General features: G+C 40.4%; 1 protein-coding gene across 1 annotated transcript in view; it reads left to right on the top strand.

Annotated features, from left to right (window-relative positions):
- The window catches only part of snd1 (staphylococcal nuclease and tudor domain containing 1), a 133,914-nt gene that overhangs the window by 84,114 nt on the left and 23,348 nt on the right, over positions 1 to 26,452 (top strand). The window contains exons 18-19 of the mRNA XM_079582761.1: positions 15,360 to 15,501; positions 25,746 to 25,869. Coding sequence (XP_079438887.1) covers positions 15,360 to 15,501; positions 25,746 to 25,869 — 266 coding nt within the window. The remainder of the gene's footprint in view (positions 1 to 15,359; positions 15,502 to 25,745; positions 25,870 to 26,452) is intronic.

Below are 26,452 nucleotides of genomic sequence, written 5' to 3'. Positions count from 1 at the left end.
CCATATGAATCATCTCGGACCTTGAGAACTTCAAAGAGGGGTCTCCTGGCGGTAACAAGAGTCAGGACTAAACACAGTGAGGTTGCGTTTCAGTTTATGCAGCTAAAATGTGACGCAATGGGAAATGCGCACCATATTTTTGAACTTTCTTTTGTGGTGGAGATGTAATTTAACACTGTTATTCGACTGCATATTGGATAAACAAAAGAAGAGACACTGTGTTTACAATCTCTCAATAGCCTATTTGCGTGCGTTCAGTGTTGGATCTGTGCAGATTGTGTTAGGGTTTGGGTAATCAGGATGACTGACGTTTATAAACGGGACACTGCTGGACAAACAGCATTGTCTCCTGTCTTTAGAGGAGGGATTTTGACATGTGATGGGGATGGCATCCTGTGGTGAGTGTGGAGTAGATTTATAATGATGTTGTTGTTGGAATTTTGTCTCTAGATGTGAAGCACATGATGTCGCTGTGCATCATAGGATACATGGCTTGTTGTGGCTACACAGATGGAGCTGGTTGTCGTTATTGTGCTTACAAGTGCTGACTTGTTCAGATGTACCTGTGCGTTTAAGTTCAGACCCAAATTTACAGCCTAGGTTGACACTGCTGATGCTACCGACGCTATCCGCCATATTATAACCATGTTGTAATAGCCACACTAGAGCGCAAGCATTTGTGTTGCATTCGTCTCATAATATGGTGAAAATTGCTGCACCTTCTGCTAGTATTAGCCTATGTTCTTGGGCTGTTCTGCTATATTTTTCTATCTGTCTGCGGCCACGGAGCTGCTGCCAGGTGACGCCTCCTGCCAAGTTACGCCCCGTGCCAGGTTGCGCCTCCTGATCGATGCCAAGGTTACGGTTTTAGAAGAATCATGACAGCGCTGTGCAATATCGAAGCAAATGTAGTGTCCAGGCAAATGTCTGTCCAGACAGAGGTAATGTCCAAGTCTAAGGATACGGGACACCCACACGGTTTTTATAATGTCTTTTTTTAAATTGTGTTTTATGTTTGCAACTGACTCAAGTGAAATTTCTTCCTTGGGTGACAACATAAACAGAAATAATCTAATGTGTCTTGCACAGTGTTCAAATTTGCTACATCTATAATTGACTTTTTTATTTTCCATTATTATTTGCAATTAGTAAGTAGGTTGCCAAAGTGGCAGATGACCATAGGTGATTGTAGCAGGTGAACAGGTGAAATGGTTCATCAAGCCAAGTAATTGAAAATTAATTGCAATTATTTCATACAGTCATCAATTGAATTTATATTACAGCCTCGAGCAAAAAGGCAATATTGCCATCAAATAGACGGTAGGCAAATATCAAACAACTTTTCAATTGTCTTTATGAATATTCAAACATATTGAGGCATAGTGCCAAACAAGCCAGGCTTTAGCTGTTTTCTTGGGGCCATGACAGCAGGGAGAGCCGCAAGCTCTTACAGGGAGTGTCTTCTTTTTATTATTCAAATTATTAGTTTCATAGGATAATGCCTGTGATTAAGTAAATATCATTGTAAAGTGATGAGGAGCTTAGAGTAAATCGATAAATCCTTAACGTACCCAGCCCTAGTCCCTCGTGGTGTTCTGTGGGGGGTGCTCCGGGAGTATGGGGTCCAGGGCCCTGTACTAAGGGCTGTCCTTTCTTTGTATCACCGCAGCATGGTCATACATGCTTGGTTTGCATTGCTGGCAGTAAGTCAGATCTGTTCCCAGTGCAGCTTGGTCTCTGGTAGGGCTGCCCTTTTTCAACGGGTCTGTTCATCACTTTTATGGACAGAGTTTCTCTACAGGAACCCCAGGACCTCATCTATGCTGTTTGCAAATGATGGTGTTCTGTTGGCTTCATCAAATCAGGACCTTCAGCGTGCACTGGGGCCGAGTGTGAAGCAACTGCAGGATCAGCACCTCCAAATCCGAGGCCATGGTTCTCCACCGGGAAAAGGTGGCTTGCCCTCTTCTGGTCGGTGGAGACTCCTTGTCTCAAGTGGAGGAGTTCAAGCATCCCGGGGTCTTGGGAAGAGCCTGGACACACTGGGGGGACTATGTCTCTATGTTGGCCTGGTGCCGCCTCAGGATCCCCCAGAACAGCTGGAGGAAGTGTGTGTGGATAGGCAAGTGTGGGCATCTCTGCTCAGATTGCTGCCCCTGAGACCCGACCCTGTATAATGGGGTAGAATATAGATTGATGGATTCTACGCTTATCAGTAACTTTTTGATTGATAAAAACTAGCGTTGTTAATTTGCCAAAGTCCTTTATTTGCCAAACGCGGAGAAAATTACACTTTTGTAAAAGTTCCCTTAAAGGGACTCTACGGAGTTTTAAAATGTTAAAACCAAGTATTTTCATCCCCCTACATGTTCCAGCCATGTCCTAATGTGTAGAATGAGCTCAGACCTGTTCACCACAATTGCCTCTAAAATCCTGCACTGTCACTCAAAAAGGTGTTAATTCGGGTCCGAAGTGCCATCATGCTTGCCTGGCTCTGCCATACTCTTCCCTGTTCATTCCATGCAGGGAATTAGTCTGGTCACGGAGCAATTGGAGCAGTTTGAACGGGCGGGCCTAACGCGCACAGATTGTCAGTGAAATAAACCAATTAGCGATTAGCGGACGTGACGACAGCCGTGTCCAATTAAACAAATATGAAGTGAATATAAACTCACGCGGAGAACGCGAGGCAAAATCCTTGACTACTTCATCCAATGATTAGTTTTGGCTGATGTTAACGTTAATTGAACTAAAAACATAGAGGTGCAGCGAGTGACGTAACCTTCTCATTTCTCTGTGACGGTCGTGATTGGTTCGGCTCGGCCTTAGCCGCCAATAACAACTTGTCTACCGTGCGTGGCCAGACCCACCTTCTTTCGTGCAGAAAGAAGGTGGGTGTGGTTTATCAGGCTACCATCATGCACAAGCTTGATCTAGAAGCTGCAGTTACACATAAGACCTGAGGTGGACCAGGCAGGACTTGGATGGGAGACCGTTTGGGAACACCAGGAAGTCTAGCGAATGTAGTGAGTGAGTGGTGGTCGGAGTGGCCGATGGCACAGACTGGTTGCCTCGCTTCCGTCAGTCTACCCCAGGGCAGCTGTGGCTACAATAGTAGCTTACCACCACCGAGTATGGAGTGAACGAATAGTGCAATATAAAGCGTCTTTGAGTGTCCAGAAAAGCGCTATATAAGACCAATGCATTATTATTATTATTATTTTGAAGCATACAAGATATTTCAAAAGGAATTGCGACTACCCCCTTCATAATGCTGCAGGGCTTCCCCTGGCTCCTAGTGCTCCACACCCTATTGTCAGAGGCTATTTCAGGGCTCATTTGCATGTGGCTCGTACTTGGGCAAGTGTACAAGTAGCAGACCCCACACTATTCTTTCTTATTAAAAAGTCTAAATGATGAGAATTATTACCACCATGGCAGGCAATGGTTAGCATTTTTATGAGTCATTCATGTTTGTTTGCGGCAGTCAAAGAGTTAATTTCTGAATAATGTAACAGCTTTGACTAATTTTGTGTCTTCTTTGATTGTGTATGTGATGTGTATCTGCATTTATTGCAATGATTTGTGTCTTACATTGCATGCTATTTGCAGTGATTTTGTATATATTTGCTGTCTTTTGGAGACACGATTTACATTTGTTCAGGGATTACGGATTAAAAATAGCCTTTTTGGCCAATTCTGATGCATTTACAGAAATATTTATTAATGTACAGTGTCCCTAAAAAATAAATATTACCTTATGCCTTTGCAAACATGCACATTCACCAGATGGCTCACTCAAGAAGAGCTCCTTATTTGTACACAAGCCTCCACAGTTTTCCCACCCAGTGGAGATACTTCCTGGCCCCTAGTGCTGAGTGCGCTGTTAATCTGTCATCCCACACTTGATAATGATACATGAGTAAAAGTAGTGAGAAATCACTTTATTGTATTTTGTAGTGATTGATGTGGAGACCTGATCAAGGAGGTACCTGACAGTGGCCACCTGCGGCCAGACCCTCCCCCTGAGCAGCAGCAGCTGCCGCTACACATGTTATGGAGATTACTTTTTCTCATTTCGTGTTCAATACTTTGAAAATTTCTTCATATACGGTATCTTATCCAGACACTTGTACTATAAAATATATTAAGCTATGCTTAGATCATATTTGTCTATTGTGATCAATTTTAGCGATTTAAAGCATTACATACAGTCTGGAACCATGCAATAAGACATCCCCCAAAAAATCTATCAGGGAAAATGAGTTCAAAGGTTTTTAGCAAAATCTTAAATATAACTGTGTATTGTGAAATTGTTGTCCAGTGTGCTATAATATGTCATTTGAGACCTCACGACAGACACTGTCTCAAGTCATTGGATTTGTGTTCAAGCAACAATGCGAAACAGATTTATTTGAGACATCTCAGCAAACTCCCCTGTGTGCTAAATAAAGCATTTGCATATGTTGCAGAATTTCAAGCTGATTATGAGTCAACAAAACATTTATTTTGGGCGTGTCAGTGTTGTGCATATGATTGGTTGGTTTGTGCTTAGACACATAAATCAGTTTGTCCTTGGCCTGTGTTTGCCTTATCCAGTCATGCAGAGGTTTCTTGTGGGCTCTTAGCTGAGCTCCTCAGGGGCAGGTTTGTGGCAGCCTCTGGTTCATCAGTGCAGAAATAACTCAGCCCTCCTGCCTACTCCCTACACCCCACCCCTTCACTCTGGGGAGACGGCCATTGGAGGAGACTGGAGGTGAAACATTGGCAGGAAGCATAATGTGATATGACATGGTGTGTTGCATTATGGCTGATTAACACATGCTCATCTCTGCTGCTACAAAACACAGACCTACACATCTGGCTGCTCTGCTGCCCCCTTACTGTATATCTTGGGTGTTGTATTTGACTGAAATGAGAATATCACGCCGTGCCATTCAAAGGACTATCCTGCAAGACGAGCATTGGAGATGACATTTCACCAAATAAGTGACATTTACTGTTGGAGAGATCTCAGACTGATGGTGTGAAAACAAAGTGTGTATTTTTCTTCACTGCTTCATGTGCCCTTCCCACTCTTTCCTCTCATTATGTTTTGATCAAAGGCAGATCTGTGTTTTTGAGGCCACATTGAGGCCATTGTGACCGAAAGACATTGTACAGTATTTGCGCTGCTGTTTTGTTAATGCAGCTGTTTAGGGCACCAAAATGGCTTGCCTGGGTGTTTGCAAAAAAGATTTACAACATCGGGAAATGCAATTTTCTCACACCTCAGCTAAGAGCAATACTTAACTGTATTCACCATGGGTAGGTAGTGAAATGTCCCTTGTCTCCTTTCGTCTTCCTGCTTCCTTGGTTCCTTTTAGTTTCTTTCTCATAAACAGAAAATTACCCAATCTCTTTTGTCTCTGTACATAGCTCGCTGTTGCCCCACAAAAAGCAGCAATGCCTATTTATTATAATTTAGGATTATGTTTTACTTGTGTTTTTGTGGCCATGCAACGTCGAACTGCTGTCTGTTTGGAGGTATATTCAGGTCAAATGTATCCGTGCCAGAATGCGGAGAGAAGCTTATCCAGTGTGGAGACTCACTTCTCATCAGCTCTGTTTATTACTTGCTCGTAGACACAGTCCTCCAGAAATTGGCAGACTGGTCTGGTTGAGCAGCCAGTGCTGCTCCTAAAAGCCTTTGCGTATTCCAATTCTACTTACTTCATCACCCCATCTACCACTACCTTGTTTATCCTTCCATCATTTATTGAGTTCACTTGGGGCACTTCTCTTTTCCCTTTGTGCCCCATTTATTACCTTATACATTGAAGAGATCCATATGTGATACAGATTTAGCTTTACCGCTTTGTTTAATTTGATGCTATGAGTTTTCCTCCTATCTGTTTTGTGGTTTGAGAATAGCATATTTTAGTTTGCCCTTTTGCCCTGTAGTGGTATTTGGTGCAGTGTTAAATCAACAATATCACCAAAATAATAATGAATTGTTTCACTTCTTGGAAAATGAAATGTGCATTTTGATTTAACACAGACCTACACTATTTTCTTTGCACACTGTATCATTTGATATTTAGTGTATGTCAAGCTCAGAAACAGGTACAGTGGCAGTAAAGCAATTTATCAATTATATCTTCATTTTTTTCCTAATATGCCCTCATTATTTTATCACTATTCGACAAAATCTAGGTTTTAACTTTTAAAGACTGTGTTTTGGTAAACAAGAGGGTAGACAAATGTTGGACAACTGAACCGAAATAGCCTTTTTAGAAAACTGCAAAAACAAAATAAATTCTTTAGCATCGAGTGCACTAAATCTAGAGAATAGGTCCACTCACTGCCAGCCTTGGGACTTTGTCTTTTTGCATTTTACAGACCCCCTCTCTTGCTCCCTCTCTGCCGCCTCAGGGGTAGACAGTTACATAAACATGCTCTCGTCATCTTTGTACTTCCGATTCTTGCTGCTGTGCCAGTCTCACTCAGCTTCTTCATTCTAGATTTGATTATTTTTCTATACCTTTTCATTCAGCACAAAGTGTTTTGATTTTCTGTTTTTTTTTTTTTTTTTTTGCTCCTTGCTTGTCCATATCATTTGTATCTAACTTTATAAAGATACTGACTCACTGACCACTCAATCTTTCGTCCGTCCTCCCTTTGATCATGTGACGGATTCTAGTGTGCGCAAAATCAAAAATACATCAAGTAACATCATAGTCTTTTTTATCATAGATTATTAACACCAGTTTATGATGTATTATTTTCATTCATTTTATTTTACTCGATTTATTTACTACATGCTTTGTCCATGTGTATGCATTTACTTGCACTTCATGAAGGGACAAATGAATCAATGCTGTGGGGGTCTATGTCCTCTCCCTTCTCCTCTTTTGTTCATCCCTCCACTCCTCGTCCCACCTCTCTCCTCTGATCATCCCAGATTAGAAGCCAACGTACCTCCGGTCCTCGCTGCACTATCGGACCGGAGTGCATTCGTGTGAGAGTAAAGTTTTTATGAAAGCCGTGCACTAGCGCTTACACAGCATACAGTGACCGTGTGGATTGTTCCATCTTTACCGCACTCTTCAAATATGTCCACGACGGTGTGTGTCCGGAAACGAGGTTCCGCCCATGAACTGTAAACTGCAATTGAAACTGGATGTGATATTATCATGCTCAATATTGCTTGTTCATCTCGGCTGCGGAATCGGTCAAAAATAGACTCGTTGCCTATTGCCGCTGCCAGGCCAAAGATGTGACTGAGAGATGACGCACTTGTGTAGACACTTGATAGTAATTCTATTGTTATGGCAGTCGTGTGCATAACGGACTGGACCGATTACATATTCAGTACAAATGGGAGAGTGACTTTGTTTTTGACAATTTTTAACATTATCTAGAGAAAATATATTTTCTGGGTTCAATACTTTGAAGTTTAAATATATCATGCCGTCTGAGTGACTTAAAGTAACTCTTTACCTCTGATGTAATAGTGCCAGCTTAGTTCTCGTCCTCATCTCTTTCCTCATTTCACTGTTTGCCGTCTCCACTTCTATGTGTTTTTTCACCACTGTCAGATACATATGAACCTCACTCTCTCCCCATCTTTCCAGCATTCCCTTAGTCCCAGTGCCTCTGCTTCCCTCCTCCTCTCTCCTCTCCTTCCCCACTGCTTTATTTTGTTGTTATTATTTTTGTATGCAAAACAATGCCAGCAAAGTGAACTCAAGAATAATCAAGTAAACCATCAAATCTGAGCGATGAACAAAGTGTTTTTTTGTTTTGTTTTTACTGCAAAATTAAGCAATGCCAGCATGGAAAGTAAGTCGCCATGGCAACATTGCGGCAACCAGGGCCTGCAAATTAAAAAGTGTTTTTTTTTTTTTTCTTTTAATCGTAAGGTTGTACGTTGTATCATTGAGGTAGAGCCATTCCCTAATTAGGCCACTTTAAACCAGGTATTTTCTTTTAGCAAAATTATTTAGAAGTTATATCAAGCAAAAAAGTGGGTCCAAAAACGCTTGGCTATTTCAAATGAATGGACTCCAACGTGTGAGAGGCGCAATAACATTAACATCTCCAAATCCAGACATAAATGGCTGTAGGACTGGCGTTGTAGGATGCCCTCCCGTGCCTGTAACAACAAATGCCATCAATTTTCCCACCGCTGAAATTTTATTGAGGGTCAAAGTGGAACATGCACTAAAGTCAGCATAGAGCGATTTACCATGGACCCAGCTTTGCCACATTCGGAGCGTCATCGAACACAGGGAAACTCCCAAGACCGTAGCTCTTAAGTTCTTCACACATTGATATAAAAGTAAATGTACCTGTTGGCCACTGTTCTCTTGGATAAAAAGAGAGAAAAGCCCTACATTTTCAGTGTGCTAATGGTGCACTCAACTACGCTTTGCAAGATACTAAATGTTAGAGGTGTAGATCTGAACTTTTTTTGATAGAAATATATAGATATATATTCTATATAATTTAAACTTCATTCCGCTGGTTAAGAACGTAAAACTTTCCAAACTCTGACATGTCGATTCACACAGGACTACAATTACCCAAAATAAAAATCTGCTGAATTTTGAGTTTTCAAATGACTGACATGGCAGATTTGTACAGGAAAGTAATCTTTACTTTTTACCTGAGGTCCCTAGGTAATTCTAATCCCGTGTGAATAGTGCCTTGAGTAGTAGTAGTAATAATAATGATGATTATAATGATAATAATGTGACAAAATCTAGTTTGTGGTCATATATGACTTTCATCAAGTCCCGTCTTCTTTGTCCCTATATGGTTAAGAAAGGGTTTCATGCGATATAATTGCTGCAGTTGGTCAGTTTTTCTGTCTAACTTAAGTTGTGCTTTCATTTTGTCTTTGGTGTTCTTCAATGTGAGGGGAAATGTTTACAGGCATCTATATTCTGTTACGCTTACCTCCTGGGGGAAGGAATGTTTGATCTGTAAGCAATGTCTGCTTGGTATTCTTGTCCCGGAATGGTCCATTGGTGTTCATGAGCATGGTGACACAGGTGGAGATTCGCGCTTTAGCGTGGCATCCTGATTATATATGCGCCCACATGTCCTGTTTCCATGGTAACATAGGGCCCCATTCAACACAACCACCAATCTTTGTCCGCTGTGATTTGGCACACGTTGCTAATAGTATATTTTCAACTACAATCTCTTTTCACACACGTCACTTTTAAGTGTGAAATTCAAAATGTTACAATTGCCACATTGTTTACCTCAGGTTGTTTCCAAGCCCTTGACTTCTGTGTTTTAAATCCTGTCTGTGGGTAGCAACACAAGTGGGTCATATTAGTAGGGTCCGACCGATATTAAGGGGGTTGGCCTGACCGATAGTCGATATATAGGCCGATATTTTAAGTAATTTCATTTGAGGTTTCTTTTTTTTAATCTCTTAAATAGCCTATAGCTAAACATGTATAGATATAGTAAAAGTTTAAATCATAGAAATATATTGTGACCGATTTTCACCACGATGTTTCTCTGTTTTTATCACTTTCGATATTGTAAAATACCTCAGATCGTCCCGATATATCGGCCCGCCGATTTATTGGTTAGGCCCTACATAATAGCCATATGTTGTAAATCCAAGTTGAGTAGCATGACTGCCTTGCGTGCAGCCTCTTTGATGCCTCAACATCTGTTGGTTGTGCTATGAAACTAGGGAGTATCTGTCTTTTTCCCCTTCCATCCTTCACTTGCTCTCCCAGCTCCGTTATGAGTTTCCCAGCTGCTTAAACCCCTCCCTTCCCCTAAAACCCTGTTCTGCACCACCTGTGCAGTTTTGATGCATAATTTATCTGCCAAGTAACCACATCCAAGAGACTTGTCTGGTCATTTCAATCCCCCATCCTTTTTTGCCCTCTTTGTGGTTTGGCTTTGAATGTGGCTGTATACTGTATCTTTTTAGGGAAGTTAGCGTTTGCTCAATGCCACTGTAGTGAGATATTTTCTGTTTTTGCTAGTTGTTGAGTTGATTTAGTAACTCATTAGTGTACTATTTTGCCATTTTATACTTGTCTGTATTGGTTTTGTTTGAAGTTTATTGGGCTTGAGTGCCCAGCATGGCGTAAGGGCCTATTGGTATTGCAACGCAGTATGTGGAGCTCACTGTCCAAGGGTGCACAGAGCAGTAATCAAGCATGCCTGTGGTATATGGTACCCATGTACTTGTTATTGCAGGAAAATAATAGGAGTCTATGGTCAACTTGCGGAGGTGTAGCCGTGGCTCCGGCTACAGCGGCTTTATTGTTTTTATCCTGTTCTTCCCTTTTTTCTGCCCTTTGAGCAGGATTATTCAGGTCTGATTTAAATATGTTTCATTAATGGAGCAAAAGCACCACCTATAAAACGGGGTCAACCTTTGTCATATTCACAAAATTCTGTACATTTGTTTCATGGAATGAGCTACAAACCACTGTACTTCAATGGCGCTTGCGGTTTAAATTGTCCTTGTTGTTCAACCCGCAGCCTTCTTCCGCATGATTTATTGACAAGTGATTTAAATTTTTACTGCTTGTCACTGTGGGCAGTGTCTTGGTGACATGTTTTGTTACTATGTCCACGTGTGTGGCCTTGTGAGCCTATAAGCAGTCGCATTATATTAGACGCTGCGCCGTAGCTCAATCTGGAGCACCATTTTCTCTCCAAGGCCATGGTTCTGCCTGAGCCCATATGATACTTATGTTTTGTGTGAAATCCTTCTTCAGTATTTTTTATCACCAACATGCATTACATCTGAATATCAGACTGAAGGAAGGAACATCTTGCCCACAATCCCCTGTAAATCTCCTCATGGTGAAACATAGTTCAACCTGCAGGCGTACCTTTAAGAGTGAGGTAGCTGCATCGAAAATATATCTGTCCTAGTCAGAATACAAGAATGATTCAGCCCCCTTGACATTTGTCACTCATTTCTGTCTAATCTTGATCCCTTATGTGTTTTTCGTTTTCTACATGTGAACTGTGGGGTTTCAAGCCAATCGAAAAACAATGATTGTACCCCGGCCAAAAGCAAGTATCAGTAAAAAAAAAAAAAAAAAAAAGAAAATTGGAGACTATGGTGATATAAACTTTGTCATTTAAGCTACTGTACTCTGTGTATATATTTTTTTTATATATTGGCTTCATCTACCTCTAGTTGCTGTCATTATTGTTGCCGAGGCCCAGTCTTCTGAAAGAAATGCATTTCTCTAATGTAGTCATTGTTAAAAACTTTACAATGGCCATATACTGTACTTGGAGGCTTGTTCTAATTACAACCACAAATAGCATACCGCATAGTCAGCATTATCCAGCACATCAGCAGTTTGCTTTATTCCAGTGGTGCCCAATCCCTTTTTTGCCTTGGCTCTCTGGGTGTGAATGTGTTGTCATTCCGGACTTGTGAAGGTCAGTCTAACCTGCCATCTCTGAGTCCTCAATGATTAGGACTTGTTGTCCTTTCAGCCTCAGCTTGATGGCCTGCCTCTATTCCCATCAGTCTATCTCAGTTCCTCCCCGCTCACTTGCTAACATCGTCTGTGGTAATGTGGCCAGGCTGCAGTAGCAGAGAGCAGGAGCAGAGGCGGCATACCTGCATTCAAGTGGAACCAACAGGATGGTTGGCTGCTCACAGAAGGTCAGCAGCCCTGGGCAATGTGCACAGACTTTATGTGTGGCGCTGTGTGTTCTTCACACAGAGGTTGAGCTCTGTAGTGCTTCTAACGATTCACTCAGATGCAACAACACCAAATTTCCATCTTGTCAGGAAATTTGTGGCAAACCAGTGTGTTTGCCACAAATTGCCAATTGACGTCACTTTTTCAGAAATAAGCATTCCTGCATTTTGATATATACTATGTTGCATTATTAGATCACTGTCACCTTGTATGTTGTTTCTATGGTAAGTTTTGGGCTCCAGGTTTAAGTACGGTGTGCGTATTTTCTTTAAAGTCTGTTCACATCACTTGACAGGGCCTTAAACACATAAAACAATCCCTAATGTTGTTTATGCTTTGAATTTTAAAGACTTTCTCTCGATTTATTACATCTACATTACTATATAGGCATGTTACATATGACATAAACATAATGTCTTAATTACTGCAATCTTCCAATTTCAAACATACATTGATTTTATTAAAAATGACAAATGACTTTAAAGTGGAAGATTGTTGTTGTGGTATTGAACCTTTTCTTCCTCCTCCCTCTTCCTGAGCACTAACACTCGATATGCACGTTACCGCAATGGGAACTGCTGTCCGAAACAGACCGAGCAGCGAGAAGAATGGCTGATGAGCCCCTTCACAGCGAGTCAGCCTCGTAACCGAAATAGACAACTGTCCCACATACAACACGCAGCAAACGACTTCAGTTCCATGTTTATTTAGAAGGTCAAAGTTTTAATGTCAACAATTTGAACAGATAGGCTTTTGTCTAGTAAAAAGCAAGCAGGAATGAGACCTAATGTGCTTTTGTTTATTGGAAAAGTCCTCAAATATATATAAAGAAGCAAAAATATAGTCGGTTATTATGAAAATTCTGAATCAGATACACTTGATATACTTTTTTTTAAATTACTTTATTGTGCCACAAGTTTCATGTTGCAATCACACAATTAACATGACAAAGTTGACAAGATTTTTTTCAAACCAAGTAGATTGAAAAATAATAAATAAAAATAAAAAGATAAACTGTTTGCAATAAATTAAGAGATAAATCAAAAGGAAAGGAAAAGGAAAATATGTAAATATAATAAAATTAGGAAATCTATACATGTACCTACACACATACCTACATATACAAACACGCTTACATACACACACATATACACGCATACATACATATGTGCACACATACATAAATCTATACATGTATGTTTACACACAGACATACAAATATCCATATGGCTGCATCATATGTTACAGAAATTACATCCATGTCTCAGGCTCTAAGTTATTGGGAAAGGCATACATTTCCAACAAATTGGCAATTTCAGCCCAAAAGCCCCTTTCCCCCAATATAATGCAACCCTGTGTATAAATGGGATGTAACGTTTTTTGAGGTTTCGTTGAAATGTAAAGTGCAATATAAATAAAATGTATTATTATTATTAATATTAACGTTATATTGTTTCACAACCTACATGTGACAGAGGTCACGAAACAACACATTGATGTTATACATAAGATAATCCGAGAGCTATAGTTAAACATGGGTCAGTGCAATACAGAATGGTGCAATATGGGTCAGTGCAATACAGAATGGTTCAATATGGGTCAGTGCAATATCAGGTCTGTCAGGGCATGGGCATTATTGAGGTTTGTGCAATACAGTCAATGCATTTACTATTTTCTATATTCTCCTCTGTAGTCCACTCTTGTTATTGTCATTTGTTTAAACATGATGTGATCACTGTTCTCATCCCTGTCTCTCTGTACATAGTAAAAACATACAGAGATACTCGTGTGTAACATCAACCTGCCAGGGGGTCTGCAGATGGAAATTAGCCTAAGGCTATAATCTGGCATATTTACATTTGTAAAAATGTTCATTAATATGTATTGTCCCTCCTTTTCAAATAAATAAACACTGACATCTTTACATAAATAATTATAGGTCCATGCTTGTTTTTGTTTTTTTAAATGTTGTAATCTTTAAAGCACTTTGTGATACCTTTAGGTATGAAAAGCGCTTTATAAATAAAGTTTGATTGATTGAAGGCCTTTGGTGAATGCATGCAGACCATCTCATCTTGAATAACTTCATTTTGCCTCTCATCTAATGTGTTATTGTTTAATTTTCATAAGTTTTCTACAGCCTCAGTCCATTTATCTAGACTAGGTGGTAGACTAGTTATTTGTTTAATAGTGGTAAGTCTCAATACCCAGAAGATGTAATAATTATTTATTTTTTAACTTTGTATGCCATGCATGAAGTGTAGCTGTTCAAAATTTGTGTTTTGACGGCAGATTTGCTCCATTAAAAACAACACATAAAACCAATATAATTTTCAGTTAAAAATATTGTTTGTCAAACTTTGACACACAAGTGGGCGGTGCTGTAATGGTAAAGGGGTGTGACTGTTCTGCAGTGCAAAGGAGTGGGTCTGAAAGTCAGAGCTCCAGGTTTTAGTTGAACTTGGTAGCAGAGGGGAGGAAAGATTGGTGTCAGAAAGGGCCGTCATTTAGCGAGGTTGGGAAGTTTCTGTGTTGGTGTGCATGGTGTCCTTTTCAGCCATGAGCCCACCTACCACCCAAAATGTGCCACAGTGATAGCCACCAGGCTAATGAAAGCTGACATCTTTGTCATGCCTAATTGGTGCAAAAGCCAAGTCATGTCAGCTTTGATGCATTGTGTGGATCTTGTTTACTACCACAAGTTGTGCATTTGCAACTGTACATAATGTGCTTATACAGCTGCACATCAGGTGGTAATGATGCACATGCCCTGGTGTCGGACACACACAAAAAAACATGGTTGATGTCTGCGTTTACAAAGCACGACCACATTTTCGGTCTCCATTAACCTTTCATGCCCCCAATCCCTGCTTGTTCCCTTCCTGCTTTGTGGTCCATACCTTGCCTCTATTCGGTAACATTTGTAGAGTTCTCTGCATTTTGTTCTAGATTTTCACATTCAAAACTATTCGAACAGTGAATCTCAACATCAGAGGTAAAGGGAAATAATAATGCAAAAACACTTAAATGTGAAATTGGCTTAATCTAATTTGATGATACCAGGCAGGTAAATAATTAGCTGTAAACTAATTGGCTCATATAGCTGTGCCATTTGAAAGAGAACTGCCTGCCTCCATTCCTTCCATTCTACAGCATTTAAAAGTAAACACTTCCCAAATAGCCTGCAGAAACCAACAATAACAAGCTGTGCTGCCGTTGCACCACTGTGAGCTCAGTTGCACTTTTTGACTTTTTTCCCCCCGCAATCTCATCCCAAAGCCCTTGGCTCATTTTTTTTTTTTTTCTCTCTCTAAAGCTATAACTACATTTGGGTATCTGTCCTAACTGGCCCTGCTGTTTCTATTGTATTCTCTGTAAACAAATACATATGGAGTGAGATTTAGAGTTTGATGTTCGTCCTGAGGCAGAACACTTCTCTCTAATGAGCCTCTCTCCTGGGAAGTTGAAAAGGGAAAGAAGTGCTTTGGAAATATTTACCAGCTCTCCGCAACATATTACAAGCATGCTTTACTGTGTTTTTTTTGACAGGGATGCAATATCCTCTAACCCTCTTGAAAATTCTGTACATTTTGTGAAAGTTTTTGTTTTGTGTCTTGCTAAATGTTTTTGGTGTCTTCAATTTGTCTTGCTTTCTCTTTGTAGATCTGGGCCAACTATGAGGAGAAACCAGTGGAAGAGTTTGTGCAGCTAACGGAGGAAAAGGAACGTGTGGCAAACTACAGACCAGTTTATGTCACTGAGATCACAGACACCCTGCACTTCTACGCTCAGGATGTAGAGACAGGTATATGGCATAACTTCCTTTCTTTTTTTCTTTTTAAATGTAAAGCAATATTTCAGCTCATACTTCATGTATTTCTGTGGTTGTTGCATTATTTTGTGCATTGTTCACAATATCACATCATCAACAACCTATTACTTTCTAAAGCCAGGTCAAGATTGCACTTGTCTTTTATTCCATTTTAACTCGAGGCTAACTTTATGAATAACAATTGTATTTAGCTCCCAGTTCCCCAAGCTCCTTTCACCTCTTCCTCTGCAGCAGCAACCCCAACTACCAGACTACTTTCTTATGATTGCTACTGAATGATGGAAATTAATCACACCTTACCTTCTTGTCACTATCTAGTGTTTGAAGAAAAAGGTCCTGATGCCCTTGTGTGGTGGCTCCCTCTTGCATGTATGTGCATTTAGCAACAAAAGCAAAACCTAGTTGTGTGATCTGTCCTGTTTATAAGTTACAATATGTATGTTAGTGATACATAACCCACAATCCTGAATTGTGAATGTAATGTGTTTTCCTTTACAACTGTATGTGCCAAGAAAGCTAAAACAAAGTCCAAGTTGGCGACAGTGCTACTAAAGGAGACTAGCTGGCCAGCTGGCTGAAATGAATTCAATAGATCTGTATCACAGCAGTCATGACTTTTTTGCCACACAGAGACAGCAGCATAGTTAAACCCAAACCAGGCTTCACAAGCTTGCTGGAACACATGGAATGGTCTGATGCCAGTGCATGCCCCTTCATCCTGCGCCAGGTTGTGTGTGCGGGAGAACAGTGTGCTCTGGCGTCCCAGGCAGCCCTCACATCTGGGCTTGACTGACACTCCAGTGCTCGTCGGCCATGAAATTGACTTTGGCCACCTCTTAATTTGCTTCAGTGCTATAATTAATTAATTTTAATTTTCTCCAATTTCTGCCAGTATGAGCTTGAGCATCACTAGTGCTCTAATTAACCCATCAGGTGGATGTTGGATGCACTCAATGCTTTTTTTTTTTTGAGCTTTTTTTTTCTTTTTACATGTACCATGATCACTACAATCTTACATTCATCTTAAGTTTCTCATTACTGTAGTACATTGAAATCTAAAGCGCGTTAACCTGCGACCAGTGTTAATTCTAGTCAGGGAGAACTTAAACACACACAAAAAAAGCATAATATTATGACCGCTTATTAAAGCAGTACTAAATAACTTGTTTACTTTAATAAATCCTTTCTGTCCCTCTGGGGTTAATACAAGTTTTAATGGGATGTTTGGGAGGTCTTTCATCTCCCCCTGGTGTCTATGGCCAGAAAACCACACTTGCAGCTTTCCCTGCTCCGACCCGGAGGCGCAATACACACTAATGGAATCACAAAGAAGAAGCTAACGGGCAAAGCTAACTGTGGGTTAGCGCCACTTTAACAGTAGTTACAGCCAAGTTTGAGTAAAAAAAAAAGCAACATGTTACGACACCTGCAGTGGCGCTTATGGCCTCTCGGGGCATGAGTTACTTAGTACTTAGTGCTTTAAGCGACACAGCCGGCTGCCATGTATACACAATACCCTTCATAGATTCAGCGTTGTGGGTTTTGTACCGGCTCTGACTGTTTGCTTTCCCCGTTCTTCAGCCTAATGCTGTCCATCATATGAACCCTTTTAAAGCCGACATCATAATGGCATATCATTTAGGCTGGAGGAAAAAGTATAGCTGCAAGTTATACTGGCTTTAAAGTAGTACCTCTCTGAATCTACATCAAATAATTTATTAAATCTGAACATCAGACTCCTTGACTGTATGTCCTCATTGTAAAGGGAATGAATTTCCGATTTTTGTTGTTGTTAAATTTCCATATATTTTATTGACATTTGAACGTCAGACTCACTTTTTTTTTTTACTACATAGTGGGGTCCCCTAACAGAACACAGCCATTTCCTAGTCATTTTGATAGGAATCTTTACTTTCTAATGTAATTCAGCTTTCTGAGTTTTATCATAGATCAAACAGACCAGATCGAGACCAAATGCAAACCAGCTCCAGGGCGGGTCCAAGCCGGGTTGCCATGATTTTCGAGGAACCATATTCATGTATCTTTAAAGTGGAAATTAGCAGGTTCTGAATATGGAGCCAGTCCAGATCCGGCACTGGAGCTAGCTTGGTGGAAAAGGGGTAATAGAACATTAGAGATGACGAAGCAACCATTGTCGTGGAAAATTCCTGAACGACAGAGAACCTCCCCAAACATGGCAACTGTTATTAGCAAAATGTTAGCAATGGACAAAGGACAATTGTGGCAAGTTCCAGTTAATTGTAGGAACCTAAACCTGTCCAAACAAAGAGCAGAGTGTGTCTTTTTGTATTTCTTTAGTAATTACAAATCTCAGTGACACAACGGACAAGCACAGAGGCTGAATATTTGTTTGAATATTTTGGAAAATGTAATTCTCATAATTGCTAATTATTGCTACACAGTTTGGGTAAAAGGTTTAATCCATAGTAATAAAGAAATACTGATCATAGGTCATTGAGATAACAGTAATTTAGATGACAATGATCTATAGTCTTTGCTGTATTGGAAGTACAATCCTTTAAGTCCTTCAGGTCGTTTAAGTATTTCAAACATTAAAAGCGCTTAAAGCCACACCGCATAGAATTTTACCCAATAAATAAAATTGAAATGCAAGCATTTATTTTTTTGACAGATAGTTTCATCATTGAAAAATACCGCATAAATGTACAAACATATATGAGGCTCCCCCCTCCTAAGATATGACTGTAAACCTTACTGGGAGTGGGTACGTCTCCAGCGCGTCTCCATGGAGATGTGATGAAAGGCAGTTTCTCATCCAAGTCCATTCTTTTATTACACACTGCAGTACAGCATTTTCTGTGTCATTAAGAGCATGTTTTGTTTTGCCGCAACAGTACAGTCCAAAATGTTACGCAGTGTACCTTTAATGTCCATACACGTTTTGTCTTGTACTTCTCTGTTTCTGAGGTTTGTTGAAGTTGTTTTAGTAGAAAAATGGCCATGCTATTGCAGAAAAAATGTAGTTTAGTATTGGAACTATTATTTTGTGTATTTATTGTATATGAGGATAGATGAGGAAAATTAACTGTAGCTCCGCAAAAAATAATAAAAATGCAAATGCTTTATCGCACAAATGTTAATGTTCCCTGCTCTTGGATTTTCTATCAGTGAGAAATTCGACCGACTCTGGAGAAACTGCAGCATGTAATATCTTTTATTCCCATGGGGTTCAAATGCGCCATGCTTTTTTACTGTCTTCCCCATTTAAATTATTCACATTTAATTACTCTTAAATGTGTTTTCTATAATGGGTATCTTTACACAAGCTCCGTAAGCGATTAAGTTCATGTTGAAACTGACTTTTCCAAGACGCTGCTTGGGGGATTTTAAACTTTAATCTGTGATATATTGTAGAGCGTTTCAACTACCCTGCTATTCATTTATTCTTTCTCTTCTTTTCATTATTTCCCACTATCTTTTTCTCTTTCCGACTCCCATCTCCGCTATTTACCTCATGTCTGTTGTGCTCTCTCCGGAGGCCATACGTAATTACTGTCAGAGGGGGAGCTGCATAGATCTCTGTGACCTTGGACACCAGCAGACACTTCAGGCACAGTTGGGAGGAACGACCGTGTGTGTTATATCATTGTTGTCCGGATACAAAGGCAGACAAACGACATAATTAAAATCTCTCTCTTAATAATTACTCTGCAGTGTTTGCAAACCAGTGTATGAAAACTATGCTGAATGTTCTGGTGCCCTTGATGTTTTTTTTCAGTGATGGTTGGACAGAATCGCCCCATTATAGAATAAGTCTGTTTTGAGGAGTCAGGACAAAGTAATTGACCTGTTCACTCCAATATTATTTTGTTGATGTCTTGTGTAGCCGTGTCATAAATGGTTTATAATGTGCACCAAGCTCACTTACTTATCCAACCATGCATTGATGTGTATTGGGTTCACACGCTTGTTCCACATCTGCCGATCCTGGGCTTATTCTCAGGTACTGCCCGTCAGCTCTTTGTAGCAGTTTATTTTCAGGTTTCTGCTGCTCTATATCTCCCTTGCTTTCCTCTTTCTGGTTTCAGTTTAACAAAGCCATCGGTGGTCCTTGATTGTCCATACCCATGACGTAATCTTTGCTGGCATATTGTTTCACCATTGTTTCCTTCGGTTTAGTTTGTTTTTGGCTGTCCTTATATCTGATGCTATCTCTCCAGGATACACCAGAGAGACTTCTATGGCAGTTGTGTCCAAAAGCATCAAAGCTATTTTTGTCTTCTCTTCTCAGTTACTAGGTTTCTGAGCTGTAGAGTAAGATGGAAAGCAAGATTTACTTTTTAGTTGTGGCTTTCATTTCACACAATCTTCAGCTTACCGGCACCAGCTTTGCCAATTTGAACCTTATGGCTACATGATCCGTCTCCACTTGGGTTTATTCCAAGGTGTTTAAAAGTCCTATGATACCCTACATAGAGGCTATCATAGCTTGGTTTGTATGATTTCTGAGGTATGTGTCATTTACATTTCTTGACTTGCCCCACGGCGGGTCGGGGCCGCATATATTGTAAACGACTGTGGCCTCATAAATAACATGTCACATGTTTCTCAAAATGCTACATGAAGTCAATATTCATTCACTCCACACTCAATGGCAGTAAGTTACTATTGTAGCCCCAGCTGCCCTAGGGCAGACTGACCATTTACCATGTGGCTATAATATGCTGTTTATATCCTGATCTCTTATTATATCAGTGCCCTCTGCTGGACCCGTGTGCAATTATTTCCTTTTTTAAATTTAAACCGTCCCCTAGTGGCTGGAGTGAGCAAACTGGTTATTTCTTTAAAAATCCATAACTCCGCACAGGAATGGGCTAGAGACTTACTTTTTTTTTACATGCTCAGGAATTCATGCTCCTCAAAGGGCCACATTAAATCATCTCGGCCCGCGGGCCTTGACCTTGACACATGTGCTTTAGTGGATCACACCTCTTGGACTAGGTTTTCAGACTGGGGTGCATGAAGCCTCTGTTACCACATAGTTGGCGGTGCATCCTGGCTGTGCGTGTTTCCTGGCACCAAGACTGACTTTTAATGAGTTGAGTTACCCCCCAAACCAAGTGCCACTCCGTTCACATTATTCACACTTCTACCTTTTACACGCAGCAGCTGCTCAACACCTAATGGGGCTGGGCACAATACTGGGCGAGAAATTTTACTAATACATTATAAGATTGTCTTTTTGAATATATTTTCAAAGTTATTGTTTTTTCTCCTGAAATGCATTTGAAGTAGGTCCAAGAGCAAAGTGCATTGGTTATTTGACATTCAAAAAGGCAAGCGTTTTATGGTTTTATTTGCTCTGGGCATTCAGTCTTCCAAAGCCTGTGTGTGATAAGCAAGTCTGTAAAGGGGTTAATTAACACTTGTACCAGTGTAATGAAAGTACTTTTCTCCAAAGAATTAGAATCGTGTCTTGTTGAACACTCTCATTAGACAATGGAAGTAATTGGAGTAATTGCAAAATGAACAGTATAATAGACGTCTGACAGCTCTTAGAAATGGATTGTAACTAAATGCTTAATGTGGCAATTGCATAAATGATTAATTATTACTGGTGATTGTTACTTATAATGGTGCAATCGAATCCAAGAACAGTGGGTTTAACACTTTATAATGTAGACTTGGAATGAAACCTGCATTCAAAGTGCAGTGCAAACTCTCTTTTAAATCAAACTCTCAAACAGGGGCTGTTCCAGGACACCTAAATCCTCATATGTAAAATTTCCTGTTTTCACCGCCGGTTCAACTGTGGCAGATGGAGTATTTAGAGGTCAGAGCGTGCTCGGATGATATCCCACCTCCCAAGGCATCCATTATTACATTAGACACGCACCTTGGCTTCCAAAATGTCAGCTCACCTGTCTGTTTCAGGTGGAAGCCTCCGACTTTTTGCATCTTCATACATTTGGTTCTGTCCTAGTGCACATGATTTACCATAATGTCAACTTCTGCTGTTTTATTTAGAGCTCAATAGTCACTTTTATAAAAATGAGCCTCTTACTGATTCTCTGACCAGGGCTATAACTAAGCTATCCTAAGGGCATGTTTAAACTTGTTGAAAAGCTGCAGTCAGTGAGACTTGAGATATGACAACAGAGCAAAGGACGCAGCTACCACTTTAGTTCCTTGAAACTGAAAAAAGTTCAGTACAGTCTATCAAGAAACTTGTACTTTTAGGAGGTAGTGAGATGTGGCATGTACTTACAATCATGTAGTGAAATTTAAACCACGGTCGTCAGACTACATGGGTCATTTGTTTTTAGTGGCTTCTTCCAGTGCTCACCAGATGGTGATAGCACTTTTAGAGAGATCAGATCAGCCGAGGTAGGGGCTAATAGCCTTTGTCTCTTGTCATACTTTGCTTTCAGAAATGTTCAAATATGCCCAGGTGAGCACAGGTTGGTTTTTACTGTTGCTGAACTACAAGAGCCAATAGACTTGTAACAGTAGTGTGTATAGTAGCTTTGAGCTGCTGCTTGTATGTTTGATCATGTAGACATTCAGCACCAAACAGAATAAAAGGAGCCAAACAATATTTATCACTTCAAACAGGTGAGCACAAATCTCCCATATGATCCACAGCACACCATCCCTGTGTCGCTGCGTAATCTTTAATTCAGTCAGAGAAGCATTTGCTCTTGAATTTGGAAGAAATGCGAGCAGTTTTCATTTTATAATTTGTCTTTGTCTAAAGGTCCCACTAATATGTCTCTGTCACATTTTCTATCCCTTTGGGATTTTGTGCCTGATCAGTGATCACATACAGTCTGAATAAATCCCCTTAATGCGGTATGTTTAGGTATTGTCAGTACTCAGTGCCACTCTCTGCTGCTTTATTTCTCTGCTGCTTGTCTTTGTGCTGGGCATTTAGCAATGTAATTATATATGATTTACAAACAGCTGCAACAATAATGGTGTATAAACAAATTACAGAATGACGAGTGCAAAGGAGGAGAAATGAAGAGATGAAGACAGAAATTGGCCGGCGTCTGATGCATCAGCGCTTTGGCTGTTTTTTTGGATCATTGCTTTGGCTCTCCAACACAAAATGAGCTCTGATGCTTGACACGGTTTATCCCTTCTGTGCACAGATATTATGTTCTATTTAAGCCAGCATCAGCTTGTGGGTTTCTCTAATGCCATTTCCTTAATGTGACTATTTACATTACACGCATTTGCTTATCTAGTTTGCAGGGTTTCCCACTTTGAAAATCAGTCTGGGCTACTTTCAAGGCATCTGTTATGAAAAAGTATTCTTGCTTCTGTTGTATAAGTTCTGTTACTCCACTATAAGAATGGATATTATTTTAGAGTTCAGATCTGTTTAGTTTTCTCCTGGGTGAGTTATTAGCCATGTGCGAGGTGGTTGCATTGCTTTCAACCATTCTGAACCCATTGAAAGACATATTAATGTTGTTTACCAGATCTTTTTCAAAATGTTTATGAATCATATAAACAGCACGTTAACAAGGTTATTCATCTGCATAATCAGGAATGTCCATTTATATCTCTGCTGACTGGTATTTCTTCAATAGAGAGCAGAACCTTTTGAGTGTGTGCTAAAAAGTAAAGTCTGGACTAAGTAAAAGTCTTTTTCTCTGGGTAAAGCAAAACAAAAAGCCTTTGCAAAATAGAGGTGTGAAAATAAAGGGATTTAAATAAAATTGGCTTAAGTGCACCTTGCAGCGTTGCAGGTGATGGAATAAGAAACAGCATGTTGGCATTAGAAGTGTTATTGGAGAGCTGTTCAACTCATGGTTTTTGTAAGAATTTTTCAGACCATCTGGCTAACAAAATGCACTGGAACATTTGGTGCCTGCAACTCCCTACCAGTTTCCAAAGCAGCAGCTCCATCAGCAAGTTCTGTATTAAAACTTTTTACCGTGAATAAAATATTTTGATAAGACCTAATACATGTTTCATATTTATGACAAATATACAGAGATGTGTAGGTTGGACTCCATTAAAACTGTCATTTATTTAAACCCTAAGCAGAGAGTGGTTCACATGAATATATGAATTAGAGGATAAGGAGCACACGAAGCACACATCATGCACTTTTTCCACAACCAGATCCAAGCAGTGGACATGCAAACTTTTTTTAATTAGATGAATAAATCACTGAGCTGACTGGCTGTGATGGCTACACCCCAGTGACATTTTACCAACTCGGCACCAAAACACTGAGGCAAAGAATTGAGCATAATGGTGTGAGATGACTTCCTGTGCACTTGGACAATTTATCAAATGTTTCCCGAAAGCTGTTTTCTCTGCAAAATAATGGCAGTACTTCTATTTGTGCTGGTGACAATATCTTGCTACTCCACTGCATCCATCAGCAGTTGGTAGGGCTATATGAGTCCAATAAGCTGTTGAGACGGCCCTCCTCTCATGTCTCTGCCCTGACCTGGCCATAATCTTGGCCTTCTGCTGCCCTGGATATGGATGTATCCACAACAATTCAGTTACTTTGGAGCTGCATGTAGCCAATTACTAACTGCTTCAGGGCTGCATTGTTGCCCAAGCTTTTTGAGCCAAGGCACATACAGTATTTAGAAAAATCACAAGGAACACCACCAAACCAAAATATCACCAAAGGAATTTTTGTTGAAGTATAATGAAAATCCCGTCTCATTGTACTTACTTGAACACAAAGCTAATATTCTTGCAGAAAAAAAAAAAAAAAAAAAACAGGTGACCAGTGCTTCATTTGCAACTGTTTTGGCCTGTTCCCCAGATCCATCACATCAATCCAAAAGTGTTCCTGAAACTCCTAATTTACAAATTTGCACTGCTCCTGGCATACTTCGACCCAGCACGTTTTAAGACGTGGATTTACTCGAATGAGTTGCACTTCTGTTCCCATAACAAATCACATGGGCAGTGCCATGGAGGAAACATAAAACGCACAGCTGCTGCTGTCTGCATTACAGACTGTGAATATTATTGAAATAAAGCCGATGGCCACAAATAGATCTGAAGTGTCAAGCCAAAAACTTGAGGAAAGTTGCAGCTGTAATATTGCATTTTCTAACCAACAAAATATAAGATAGCAATTGACCATGGCCGTCTGTCTAGCCCATGTATAGCCAACCGTTCAATAAAGCAGAACAAGGCAAACAGTTAAAAGGTAAAAAAAAACGATGAGAAATACATTACAAAGTAAAATGTCAATCACTATCAAAAGCCCTGGAAAAAAAGGCGTGTCTTAAGAGCCGACTTAAAGACGGGAAATGATTCGACCTGCTTAAGACGCAAGGGCAGTTCATTCCATAATCAAGTTTAAGATGAGTGTCCAGTCTCACCCGTATATTAGTTACGACAGGCTTTACATAGTGGGTCAAGGCGCCCAAGTCACCGTGGAGTCCCACTTGGTTCAACCCACTAGCTGTGTTTCGGCTGGAGCTGAAAATTATTCACTAAATATGAAATGTCTCAAAAAAAAAAAGCCCCCCCCCCCCACAATAAGAAAAGCTGGCCTGAGAAGAGCCTGCTGCATAAAATGGCTTGAAAGACTCCTTTAGAAAGACTTGGCTTGGTTTGTACTATGCTTATATTTCATCAACAAGGTCAAACCAAGATTAGCAGTGTGGTGCTAACAGGCTAACAGCTATAACACCGCAGATATAATCCTTTTCCTTTGAACCATTTTATTTCAAGTTTGCGGCGGGAAAATATGCTTACTCACTTGAGAATATGGGCAAAAGACTGTCCGCAGTAGAGCATTTTCATCTAATAATAATCATTATACCGGCTTACACTTGAATTGCGCTTTTCAAGCCTGTGTCACCAAGTCTCTCAAAGTGCCACACTGTACTGTTGTCATTGTTCATTCACACCATGCTCACTGGTGGTAAGTCACTATTGTAGCCACAGTTGCCCTGGGGTAGACTGATGGAAGCGAGGCCAATCTACGCCATTGGCCCCTCCGACCACCACCAACCACTCACTCATGCATTACATTCATACCGGCGTATTGTGTATTATTTTATTGGTAGGGGAAGCCGGAGTACGTGGAGGAAACCTACACGGACACGTAGAGAACATGCAAACTCCACAGACAGTAGTATACTGGCAATATGAACTTACTACTTAGATTTGGTCTTCAAAGTTTTTTGAGTTGGAATAAAAGTGAAAAAGGCTTACTAAAGCTAGATGTGTTTGTGTGTCAGGAGGCCAGTTGGAGAGTCTAATGGAGACCATGAGAGCAGAAATCGCAGCCCAGCCGCCAGTGGAAGGATCTTACTCTGCACGCAGAGGGGACTACTGCCTTGCCAAGTTTGCTGATGGTGAATGGTATGTTTCAACACTATTATTTTCATCAGACATTTTCATGTGCATTATTATTAGGTGTGTAACAATACACGTAAGGTATTGAACCATTTCAGGACTTGATTTGGAAGCGCACACACCTGTATATACAAGGTCTCACAGCTGACAGTGTGTGTCAGAGCAGAAACCAAGCCATGAACTCCAAGGAATTATTTGTAGATCTCCAAAACAGGTTTGTATCGAGGCATAGATCTGGGGAAGGGATAGATAAAATTGTTGTAGCATCAAAGGTCCCAAAGAGCACAGTGGCCTTCATCTTTTCCAAACTGAGCAATCAGGGGAGCCTTGGCCAGGGAGGTGACCAAGAAACGCAGTGTCACTCTGATAGAGCTCCGGCGTAATTCTGAGGAAATGGGAGACCCCTACAACCATCTCTGCAGTACTCCACCAATCAGGCCTTTATGGTTGGATGGAAGCCTCTCCTCAGTAAAAGCCACATGACAGCCCGTTTGGAGTTTGCCAAAAGGCTCCTAAACTACTCTCAGACCACAAAAAACAAGATTCCCTGGTCTGATGGAATCAAGATAGAACTACAGTATTTGGCCTG

The sequence above is a fragment of the Gobius niger genome (genome assembly GCF_951799975.1).
Source record: "Gobius niger genome assembly, chromosome: 2".
Lineage (NCBI taxonomy): Eukaryota > Metazoa > Chordata > Actinopteri > Gobiiformes > Gobiidae > Gobius > Gobius niger.
The sequence above is the reverse complement of the archived record's forward strand: the minus strand, read 5'-3'. Positions and strand labels throughout refer to the sequence as shown.